We start from the raw sequence: 12,547 nt of genomic DNA on the forward strand, positions 1-12,547 counted from the left end.
GTATTTTTGTTGTTGTTGGTGGGGCAGCTAACTTGCTGAATTATTTAATTTTTGCAGTTTTAGAATGCTATTTTACACACTTTGTCACGAGGCTATGAGAAAATGTTGCGGTATTAAAACTAATTGTCTGTAATTCTACTCTTTTTGCCATGGGTCAGAGAGAGCAATGTGCTCTTTTATAGCTCATCTCATGCCATTGTTCACATTCAGCAGAATCAAGAATAATCGCGTGTTTCGAGTACACTCCACTCAATATTTTATCATCCACGGCTACTGCCGCAGCCTTGCGGATGGCTACATGTACACCACGACGAGTGTAATAGCCCAATCAGGATTTAAAAAATTTGAATGACAATAAACAAAAAGGCACAAAATAAACCAGTTAATGACGGAAATATCTTCCCAATGGCCCTGTATAACTCTGACGGTAAATGTCGTTTGACCCTTCAACAGTGTCAAATTCTGAAGCCCTAATCTCACATTTTCGAACAAGCGACGTCAACAACTCCTCGTTCGCGTTTTCCATTTTAATTTAGGTCGGTACCAGGTCGGTACCTCTGGACTGTCTTTATCACATGACTCATGTGTTTGTCCGGGTGATCTGTACATCCCATATCCGCATTTCAGTGTCGCGGAATATCATATTTTAAACTGTAACCTTCATGGATATGGTTGAACAGAGTTTGGACAGCTATTAGAGGTAAGAAAACGCGTCCTATGCTCACCGCTCGTAATAACTTCCCAAGCCTAGGCACCTTCTTCCTTAGCAACACATTAGCGCCACCTTTATTAATGTATTTTCAGTCATATATTTCGTTATTGGTTACATGAAACGGGCTATATTTTGCCCACGCTTGCATAATGTATTATTCTTTTTAAATATTTTTTTACAACGATTCCATTTTGATATCATTATGCAATATTCCACTATGGGTTTGATAATGCTAATAATAATAATAATTGAAAGCCCTTCTGAACTGTTATGAGCTGTGCCTTAAAAAAGACTGCAGCCATAAGTGTTTTAGCCTCTGTTTGAAGGATTACGGGGGCGTTACCATTTGTCAATGTTTTGGAGGGAAAGTGTTGACCTGCTGATGCATGCAAGTTCCATTGACTGATTATCCCAAAGTTAAGTTAGTATACATTTTACTGATTCAACTTTAGCAGACTAGTATGCCACATTTTCTTCCGCAAACACCAGGGGGCACTCTTGCTACTTATATCAGTGTACAGTACACAGTCAATTATAGTTACATTTTAGGATACAAGTATCAAACTTGGTACACTAATACAAGATACATTAAGGAACATTTTAAATATTGCAGGCAGTCTGGGAAGCCTACCAGTCAATCCAGATTTCCTGTTAGGGTAAAATCATTCCAAACAATATAACATTACAAAGTCATTGTTATATACCCACTAAATAAACCCCACTGATAATATAGACAACATTTCTGATTAAAAAAATACTCATAAGACTTTCATGGGGGTCACATTGAGGTCATTTTTACCATAGTTCAGTAGCTACAGGAATAAATGTAATAGAGTTTGTAATAGAGCCACCACATTTCGCACACAGCTAGGGCATGTCTAAGTAAGTCATTTTGGCGAAATTGCCATCACAGATTTTGTCTGTTAGCCCCCTAGCTGTCATTTTCAATATGGTCGTTGAAAAATAGACTAAACAGTTGGATTTGTGTGTGGTTCTAAAACAAATGAGACAAAGTACCACAGTATGAGTCATAATACCCATAAAACCTAGCGGTCAAACAGGGAAATTATTCTAGGGGTGTCCCCAATAAAAAATATAAAAAGTCTTCTGTTCTTTCAACCAATTGCTTGGTTTAAATTTTAAAACGTTTATTTTTCCCAATATAGCAACACCGTTTGTGTTTTAATAAAATCACCTTATATAGGCTACTGAACTTGTCTGATGCTTTAAGCACACTGTGATTAAATAATTAAGACACACAAATGGCTCAAGGGATCCAGAGATCAAGATAGCCTAACCAGATTATATATATATTTTTTTTAAATGTGCCTGACCCTCTTACCCCCGCTGCTGCTGGCATTCGCTCCTGCTGTTAAGTTTCCTAATTGCTTACACCAGGGGTCTGCAACATTTTCCATTTTATCTTACCATTTCTAGTTATGTTTTTTAGATGCACATTTTCACGGAACAGTTTCATTCAATTTATAATAAAGTCTTTATTTCAAAAGCATTATCATGTACTTAATCAAAATTCTAAAAGTAATTTATATTGGCAACTATGTAAAAATAGCCTACATAAAGCCAACAAATAAAAACATCTGCAGCCTGCAGATAGAATCTATCCTGATAAAAATAAATATCCTATCAACAAACCTGAAACATTGTATCAACAATTAACTTGGGTCTAGCCTGAATTTGCACTAGCAAACTTTCAACATTGTATAAAATGTATGAAATATACTGGGCCCTCAGATTTTCCCGGTCCAGCAGGCTCCGAACAGACATAGCTGTAGGCTATTTGCGCAAGGGATAAGAAGTAATCAGATAGTGTTGTGACGTTACTATCATTAATGTGAGGACTGCTATTTATCGCATAATTACCTACTACATTGAAATATTACTTGATTAAATTAATCATGTAACAATTAACTCATTAGGAATTTGGGGCACCATGGCAGTTCTGTAACGAGTTACTATCTCCCGACTTAAGCTCTAAAGATAATATAAATATCTCTTACATCAGTAACAGTCAATTATTAGTTTTTACCTCAGTCTCATTCTGAACATAGTTGACTTCGTAAATTTGCACAAACCCTTACCTAAGTGATGAATCAGCGATACACAAATTGGCTTAATTATTTATTTACTAACTAAATAGTCACACAGAAATACAAACACACACACACATACACACGGTATAGGTTATTGATTACTAACATAATGCAATGAAAACAGTCCCTAGTGGACTAACTCAATATCACTGCTTGTTACACAATGGAAAGGGGGTGGGAAAGATAAAGAGCAGGGAGATACAAAGAGAGTGGACTTATCCTACATACATTTGGAAACTACGCTCACCATAAATATGAATATTTAGTACCCTAACAACCGTTCATTCGGATTAGAAATGCAACATATTTACGCTTAGATGTCTTTCTCTGTCGTCTCTCTGTTGAAACCACTCGGTCCGTCTATGGGGAGTAGTTCATATAAGTCTCTGGTGTCCACCAGAAGTCACAATGTCCTTCTCAATTGTAGACCTCTTTTGTTCTGGAGTGTTTTTAGAATGGATCCTTCAGGTTTACCACACGGTGTTGAGAGGGAACTGTCCTTCCCTCCCCTCTTTGGTCAATTGTCCTAGACTACTTTACACACCAGCTGCAGACGGTGCATGTTTGGTCTAGTCTTCACCTTCGTTACTCGTAGAGAGTTTCAGAGGGTCTTACCATGTTCTGGTCTTGTAGTTTTAACCATTTCTACATGTGGACCATGTCCTCACGTTCTCTGGTCTGTATTTAAATTCTCAGCGAGTCCTTTTAAATCTTGTTGGGGCTAGGGGTTCCGCTAGCAACATCCGCTGAAAAAGCAGAGCATGAAATTCCAAAACATTTTGAAATATTTAACTTTCATACATTCACAAGTGCAAGACACCAAATTAAAGCTTAACTTCTTGTTAATCTACCCATCGTATCCGATGGCCCGCTGTAAAGCCTCAAAAAGGCTTTACAGCGAAAGCACACCCTATGATTATGTTAGGTCAGAGCCTAGTCACAAAAAGCAGAAATAGAGATACAATTCATCACTAACCTTTCATGATCATCATCACATGGCACTCATAGGACTTCATGTTACACAATACATGTATGTTTTGTTCGATAAAGTACATATTTCTATCCAAATACGTCAGTTTACATTGCCGCTTTATGGTCAGTAATGTTGTGCCTCGAAAACATCTGGAGAATTTTTCAGAGAGCCACATCAATTTACAGAAATACTCATATTATGCACAGAATTATAGATATACTTCTCCTTAATTCACTGTCTGTCAGATTTCAAAAAAGCTTTATGGAAAAAACAAACCATGCAATAATCTGAGTACGTTGCTCAGACACAAAAACAAGCCATGCAGATACCCTGCCATGTTGTGGAGTCAGTAAAAGTCAGAAATAGCGTTATAAATATTCACTTACCTTTGATGATCTTCATCAGAATGCACTCCCAGGAATCCCAGTTCCATAATAAATGTTTGTTTTGTTTGATAAAGTCCATCATTTATGTCCAAATAACTCCTTTTGTTAGCGCGTTTAGTAAACAAATCCAAACTGCGCGGGGCAAGTCCAGGCGAAAGTTCAGACGAGAAGTTCAAAAAGTTATATTACAGTTCGTAGAAACATGTCAAACGATGTATAGAATCGATCTTTAGGATGTTTTTAACATAAATCTTCAATATTGTTCCAACCGGAGAATTCGTTTGTCTTTAGAAATGCAATGATATGCAGGTCGCTCTCACGAGTGTGCGCGTGATCAGCTCATGCCACTCTTACTCAATCAGCTCTCATTCGCCCCCACCTCACAGTAGAAGCCTCAAACAAGGTTCTAAAGACTGTTGACATCTAGTGGAAGCCTTAGGAAGTGCAATATTACCCCATAGACACTGTATATTCAATAGGCGATGAGTTGAAAAACGACAAACCTCAGATTTCCCACTTCCCGGTTGGATTTTTCTCAGGTTTTCACCTGCCATATGAGTTCTGTTATACTCACAGACATCATTCAAACAGTTTAAGAAACTTCAGAGTGTTTTCTGGCCAATACTACTAATAATATGCATATATTAGTAACTGGGCCTGAGTAGCAGGCAGTTTACTCTGGGCATGCTTTTCATCCGAACGTGAAAATGCTGCCCCCTATCCCAAACAGGATTTATGAAGGAAAGAGATTCCACAAATTAACTTTTAACAAGGCACACCAGTGAATTTAAATGCATTTCAGGTGACAAACTCATGAAGCTGGTTGAGGGAATGCCAAGAGTGTGCAAAGCTGTCAAGGCAGAGTGGCTACTTCGAAGAATCTCAAAAATAACATATGTTGATTTGTTTAACACTTTTCTGTTACTACATGATTTCATGTGTGTTATTTCATAGTTTTGATGTCTTCATTATTCTCTGTATAAAATAGTAAAAATAAAGAAAAACCCTTGAATTAGGTGTGTCCAAACTTTTGACTGGTATCGTAAAAGGTTTTTTATTAGGTTATTAGGTTATTATTATTATTATTAGGTTTTAGACTGCTAAATTAAAAATACATCTTGGTTGACTTAACAGCCTGTCGACCAAACAATTGACCAGTCAACTAAATGGGGTCAGACCTAAATGGTTCCAATAGTATTTCCACCATTCATTGTTCACATAGGGGATTTTAGGCTTCCCCTACAGTGACGTTTTGATAACCGTGTAAATATCTCGACCAAGGTGATTTTTATCAATATATTTTCCGGTATCTCCCCCCAAAAAAAAATGCAGCGCCAATTAGCTGCTGATGTGGCTATCATATAGAAATTCAAATGCCATGATGATCTGGATGAGACTGCCGAATCGAGGAAAAGGTAAGAATCTCTGGATGAAATTATGTTCACTACATTTAGTAATTAATAAATTGTCTCTATTTCCTTAAATTTACAATTCTGTGAACTGCCTTGGGCAAGTTACAAATTTACACAATACCCGTTTGCAAAGGTGTCAGCTAAAGATGACATGCAGGAATTTGTAGTGTTGATATCTACTTTGAGGCTAATTGGCATTTTCAAATATGAGAGTAAATAGAGCCAAATATATTGATAAAACTCACAATGTCCAAAAGCGATTTACACAGTTATCAAAACACATCCCTTATTTAAGTGTTTCAAAAATCCCATATGTGTCACAGCTTTCCTCCTGGGAAGGAGAGGTGGACCAAAATGTAGCATGCTTATAGTTCATGTTTTTTAATATGTAAACTCAACATAATACAAAACAATAAATGTGGCAAAACCGAAACAGCCCTATCTGGTGCAACAAACAGGAAACATCCACCCACAAAACCCAACACAAAACAGTCTACCTAAATATGTTTCCCAATCAGAGACAATGACTAAAACCTGCCTCTGATTGAGAACCATATCAGGCCAAACATAGAAATAGACAAACTAGACACACAACATAGAAAGCCCACTCAGATCACACCCTGACCAAACAAAACACAGAAACATACAAAGCAAACTATGGTCAGGGTATGACAATATGGGAAAAATGAATGGTGGAAAAACCATTTCCCTGTTTGACCACTAGGTTTTATGGGTATTATGACACATCCACTGTGGGGCTTTATAAGCAAGTTGCATAACATAAAAGGTAAAGGTGATAAGGACGAATCTATTCAACCAATAAATCTCAAATAAGGAAATTACATGACATCTTAACATTATGACTTAACAAAAAAAAAATTATGAGCCTATCAAGGCAGTCCTGATAATTAGTGACAAGTGTGTGACATTTAGAGAGAGTCAACAGGTGAAATCAGCTTGATTAATCAAGTTCATCTCAGTAGTATGCTGCTCCACTCTGAGGGCTTTTGTACAGGTGCCAACTAGCTGTATAGGGCCATATTGGACATGATTCGCATGGCCATATCTCCATAAATGATTGCTACATACAGCCCAATGATGTCTTAAAATGTTTGAGGGGGTCTGGAAAACAATAAAATGGCCCAAAGATGCCATATACATATCCCTTAAAATCTTAGTAGAAAAGTGGTGAAAACGTGTGCCAACTCACTACTGTTGAAAACGTGTGCCAACTTACTACTGTTTGTACATTGTTTCATAGCTAGTTCCAATAGTTTACATGTAAACACTAAAAACTATTGTGTGTTACCTGAAGTCTATTGATTGCAATGATATATAATGATATTCTGTTTTATGTCAATTTTAAGACAAATTACAGGAAACCTGTGTACACGTAACTTTTTATATAAAATCCCATTGTAAATGTACACTACATGAATGTACACTAAAAGTATGTGAACACGTGCTCGTCGAACATCTCATTCTAAACTCATGAGCATTAATAAGGAGTTGGTCCTCCCTTTGCTGCTATAACAGCCTCCAATCTTCTGGGAAGGATTTCCACTAGATGTTGGAACATTGCTGCGGGGACTTGCTTCCATTCAGCCACAACAGCATTAGTGAGGTTGCGCACTGATGTTGGCAATCAGGCCTGGCTCGCAGTCGGCGTTCCAATTCATCCCAAAGGTGTTCAATGGGGTTGAGGTCAGGGCTCTGTGCAGTACAGTGAAGTTCTTCCACACCATTTCTGTATGGACCTCGCTTTGTACACGGGGGCATTGTCATGCTGAAACAGTAAAGGCCACAAAATTGGAAGCACAGAATCGCCTAGAATGTTATTGTATGCTGTAGCTCTAAGATTTCCCTTCACTGGTACTAAGAGACCTAGCCCGAATCGTGAAAAACAGCCCCAGACCATTATTCTGCCTCCACCCAACTACATTAAAACAGATAACGTTCTCCTGGCATCCGCTAAACCCAGATTCGTCACTGAGTCACTGAGCTCTTCAGTACGGGCTATTCTACTGCCAATGTTTGTCTAATGGGATTGCATGGCTGTGTGTTTGATTGTATAAACCTGTCAGCAACAGGTGTGGCTAAAATATCAGAATCCACAAATTTTGAAGGAGTCTACATACCTTTGGCCACGTAGCGTATAATATCCAGCTGGTTGGTGGCCATAGCTGTCCATAATGAAAATGTCTGCCATGGGTGTAATGAACAAAATCTGTGATGGCTCGAGCCAAAAATAGTTCACATTTTTCCCGTAGCTGCTGGACTATGTTGGAAATGACCTCAATATAACCCCCATGAAGGTCTTATAACCCCCATGAAGGTCAAGAGTATTCTATGGTCAGAATGATTGTCGATATTATCTGTGGAGTTTATTTAGTGGGTAGATAACATAAAGTTATTTTGATATTGTTTGGAATGATTCTACCCTATATATTTTTTTAATTAACAGGAAATCCGAATGGCAGCCATTTTATTAAATGGCCACCCTAGTTGACTGACATGCTTCCCAGACTGCCTCCAATCTTTAAAATGTTCCTTAAGGTATCTAGTATTAGTATACCAAGTTTGACACTTGTATCATGAAGTGGAAGGATCTCACGTATATTTGGTTCTTAGCCCTTGGACTATTATTAATTTGCCTATAGTACACAGCTGTTTTAATTGAATATGAGTGTTTTAAAATAACTCCCTTATCCCTCCATCAGTTACGGCAAACAGAGGAGGTTCTCCAATTGGAAGGTAGGTATCGGATGTGCGATTTCCTCTGTTCAAATGCTGGAATTTTGAAATGTGTTTTTGTGAGAGAGAGATTGTGAAAGTGTGGATTCTAACGTGCTAGTGTGTTTTTCTCAGAGGGTGTGGTGACGGAGAAGCAGACTGCAGTTACCATACAGAGTGTACAGCAGGCCGCAGCTTTTGCAGATCGTAATGTTCAATACCAGTTCTGCACAGCGGATAGGTGAGCTCAATCAATGACCCAGTCAATTTTGTCTATATTCTTTCTTGATTGTATATTCTATTTATGGTTGTCCGCACCATTTCACCGGCTCAAATTCGTGATACATCTAAATGTACTTGGATTCTGATTCTATATGAAATGTTTGGCATATTCATGTCCTGACCACCTCCCCTTGACTTTCTTCACTCCAGTTGATCTATCATGTGGTCTAGGTGACAGATGACCAGCTAGAGGCAGCAGGCGACGGTACTGGGGCAGTCAGTGTGGTCTTCACTGCTGCATTTACTGGAGTACAGCAAGCAGTGTGTGTGTGTGTGTGTGTGTGTGTGTGTGTGTGTGTGTGTGTGTGTGTGTGTGTGTGTGTGTGTGTGTGTGTGTGTGTGTGTGTGTGTGTGTGTGTGTGTGTGTGTGTGTGTGTGTGTGTGTGTGTGTGTGTGTGTGTGTGTGTGTGTGTGTGTGTGTGTGTGTGTGTGTGTGTGCACGCGTGGCGTACACAATATCATTTTAGTGAAGTATTGATGTTTCATTTACCTCTCTCCTCATTCAGAACCCCTTCAGTAATGGGGGTAGTCCTGCGGAGGAGATGGTGGGAGGGGAGTTTTTTTTTGCCAATTTCTCTGCTGACACAGTCAGAGATGGGGCAGCCAAAGCAGTGTCGGTGCAGTCTGACCCAACATTTAAACAGGTCGGAGGTGAGTAGCTTTCTCACTCATCATTATTCGCGATTCATTCAGGACTATCCCTAATCATAGTAGCATTCATGTAGAAGTGTTTAAAATCATATTATATTCTTGTTTACAGTAAAAGTGACTCCAAAATGACACAATACATTATTTACCATTAATTTCTATTGGGCACAAAATGATCTGAAACACAACCAAAACAAACAGCAAATGCATCCAACAAGTTTGTAGAGTCACAAGCTTGATGTAGTCATTGCGTGTTAGGAATATGGGATCAAATACAAAACGTTTGACTTCTTTAATACACATATACAGTAAGTGAATTTGTCCCAATACTTTTCATCCACTAAAATGGGGGGACTATGTACAAAAAGTGCTGTAATTTCTAAATGGTTTACCTGATATGGATGAAAATACCCTCAAATGAAAATACCCTCAAATAGTCATTGTATCATTTGAAATCCAAAGTGCTTGAGTACAGTGCCAAAACAACAAAAAATGTGTCACTGTCACAATAATTACGGAGGTCACTCTTTATTATTATTATATATATATTTTCAAATTCAGTTTTTAACCCTGTTTTCTGAGGGACCTTAGTTCGAATCAGTTTTGACCTAGTATCTAGGTGTGGCAGTATTTAGTCTGTAAATAGTTAGCATGTGAAGGTTAATGTGTGTAAACATGTATGGGCATAACCATAAATACTGTAGTTCAGTGCCTCCACCTAATAAGTAATTTACCCCTAAAGACATGTATTTACTTACTAGTAAGATGCCCACATAGTGAAAAGAAACAAATGGATATCTTTTGAACTATGTCAAAGAATGATCACAACAAGCAAGATGTAAAGTTATTCATTATTATAAAAATCAAGACGTACCAATTCAGTTTCAAATAAAAAATGAACAATTATCAACACATTTAAATCACGTCTATGTTAATTAGTAAGGACCTGGTACCAGGTTTTAATACCTAAGAACACTCATATAAACAGTGGGGACACCTTTTAAACCGATAAAATAAGTAGAATACTCACGGCCCTGAATCCAGATCAGCTACGCGGCGTGACTGATGAGAAGCGCGCGAGTGCAACAACCGTCGAACTGGCCATTCAAACACAAAAATCCTCCTCGACTAACGGGACTGGTCTCAATGTAGCTATATTATATAATTATATATTATATCTCTTGTTTTACCACAACCAGTGGCTAATGTGACTCACATCACACCGAGCTCTGTGTCTCACTGCATCAAAAAGCGGAGACCATCCGATGACTGTTGAACCAGAAACAATTCCAATGCTGTCCTCACGGTGGTCAGGGATGCGGGACTAGCTAACGGTTCATCACTTTGGTTTACTCAGACCGCGTTACAACAACTTTGTAAAAAAGCTGTCTATAGCTGTCTTGCGAGCTCATGGAGTTCGAAGGATTGTCCTCCCTTCACTCTCTCACTGTTGCCTGGCAATGGTCTGTCCGCAAAATAGGTCCCACACTCAACACGGTAAATAATACAGTCCATTAAAAAAAAAACTAAAAGTTGCATTCATTTGACTGAAATTAGTTTTGAGCATTGCCTTTATCACAATAGGGCCAGAGACGTTAAGTCACTAGTCTTTCTTGAGAATCCTCTAAATCCCTGATTTGTACCCCCTTTCTCTGACACCAGGTCACTTCAATGTGATGATGAGCCCACCTGATGTGTTGCAAGCTGGCACTCCACGGACCATTGCCCCTTGCACACACAGGTACAGCTTCACCTGCCACACAGTCCCCCATCTATGTGGTTCGCCTCAGTTCTCCCCCCCAACTCCACATTGGAATGGACTTTCCCTAGTTAAACCTTCAGGAAATGATCCCCTCTGTATTTTCCCTCCAATTTTTTGCGTGATTGGTTTGTGATTGTGTGTATCATGACATAAAAATACATTAAAATGGGAGAAAACAAAAACTGTCTCACTTACCTGCCATCCCCAGAGACCTTGGTGAAAAGTAGACTCTACAGCATGGCAGTTGAAATTGGTGAGGCCTACGTTTGCTTGCATCCCTAAAACTGCCCCTCTCCCATCTTTGTTAGACAGACGTGTGGTTAATCCACTAGTCGTGATGAATCATACATCTTCGTGTCCCTGTCAGGTGAACATGATGTATGTTATATTTAGATTTGGGTTATAGGATGACCGAAGGAGTCCTCTTTAATGGGGCAAGGAAACGTCTCGGTAACACTTTATTTGGATAGTCTGTAGAGCATCTACAGATGGGACTATCAGTAACATTTCAACTAACCCTTACCCTTATCCTAACCCTAAAAACGTAACCCTTACCTTCTCAAGCAGTTGCTTATCAACAGATGGTCATGCTTATCAACAGATGGTCATACGATCAACACACTATCTGGACTATCCAAATAAAGTATGACCAACATCTTCAAGTAGATTGTTTCAACTGTTGTGCACAAATGTAAAGTGTTGCCATGTAAAATAAATGGGGTCTTAAATGCAGTACGAGAAATAAAGGCAAATCCTAAATGCAAAAGTACTATAGGCAATTTGTTTATCATTCTAATTTGAATTTGTGGACAATGTATTTGAATACACTGTCAATTTGTTTGTTTTTATGTGCGTAGGTTTTACGTAACGGTGACATTAAGTTTGACCATTTATTTGTCTTAGTCTCTCTATGCAGGAAGATGAATGCCCCCCTGGGCACCTAGGGATAAGAAGAGCACAACACAATGAAAGTAAAAACGAATTTATCTGACAAATGGAGATTTAAAAGTAAAAGTTCAGACTTACTATGGGCATAGAGAGAAAAAGGAGAAGCCTTACTAAATGTTTTCATGTCATTTCCAAAATGATTTTGATTGTCTTGTGCAAGTGGTATTGACTAACTGCCTGGCTACTAACCTCGGCCAACAGCTCCGCCCCCCGTAGTTCCTCACCCAAGCCTCTCAGGTTCTCCTTTACCCAAATCCAGATAGCAGATGTTCTGAAAGAGCTGCAAAACCTGGACCCGTACAAATCAGCTGGGCTTGATAATCTGGACCCGCTATTTCTGAAACTATCTGCCGCCATTGTCGCAACCCCTATTACCAGCCTGTTCAACCTCTCTTTCATATCGTCTGAGATCCCCAAGGATTGAAAGCTGCCGCAGTCATCCCCCTCTTCAAAGGGGGAGACACCCTGGACCCAAACTGCTATAGACCTATATCCATCCTGCCCTGCCTATCTAAGGTCTTCGAAAGCCAAGTCAACAAACAGGTCACTGACCATCTCTCGAATCCCACCGTACCTTCTC

The 12,547-nt window shown here is 39.0% G+C and overlaps 1 protein-coding gene across 4 annotated transcripts; it reads left to right on the top strand.

Moving 5' to 3' along the window:
• The first annotated feature begins 386 nt into the window (after nt 1–386).
• usf2 (upstream transcription factor 2, c-fos interacting) lies at nt 387–12,139 on the top strand. 4 transcript variants are annotated; one of them, XM_035795041.2, is made up of 6 exons: nt 390–700; nt 8,059–8,150; nt 8,315–8,348; nt 8,463–8,568; nt 9,116–9,260; nt 10,920–12,139. In XM_035795041.2, the coding sequence occupies exons 2-6, from the start codon at nt 8,109–8,111 to the stop codon at nt 10,932–10,934; spliced, it is 342 nt and encodes a 113-aa protein (XP_035650934.1). In that variant the 5' UTR covers nt 390–700; nt 8,059–8,108; the 3' UTR covers nt 10,935–12,139. The 4 variants fall into 4 exon arrangements, 1 of the variants encoding a protein (XP_035650934.1); XR_004828780.2 differs by lacking the exon at nt 8,059–8,150 and adding an exon at nt 8,781–8,814 and having other exon boundaries at nt 396–700; XR_004828777.2 differs by lacking the exon at nt 8,059–8,150 and adding an exon at nt 8,760–8,814 and having other exon boundaries at nt 397–700.
• The last annotated feature ends 408 nt before the right edge of the window (nt 12,140–12,547 follow it).

Source organism: Oncorhynchus keta, chromosome 20 (assembly GCF_023373465.1).
Source record: "Oncorhynchus keta strain PuntledgeMale-10-30-2019 chromosome 20, Oket_V2, whole genome shotgun sequence".
Taxonomy (NCBI): domain Eukaryota; kingdom Metazoa; phylum Chordata; class Actinopteri; order Salmoniformes; family Salmonidae; genus Oncorhynchus; species Oncorhynchus keta.

Bases quoted from the DNA above. Each gene is read 5' to 3' on its own strand.
- usf2 (XM_035795041.2), top strand. From the start codon at position 8,109: ATGCTTCCCAGACTGCCTCCAATCTTTAAAATGTTCCTTAAG. The intron at 8,151-8,314 runs GTATCTAGTATT...TCCCTCCATCAG, and splicing joins TCTTTAAAATGTTCCTTAAG to TTACGGCAAACAGAGGAGGT. The intron at 8,349-8,462 runs GTAGGTATCGGA...TGTTTTTCTCAG, and splicing joins GGAGGTTCTCCAATTGGAAG to AGGGTGTGGTGACGGAGAAG.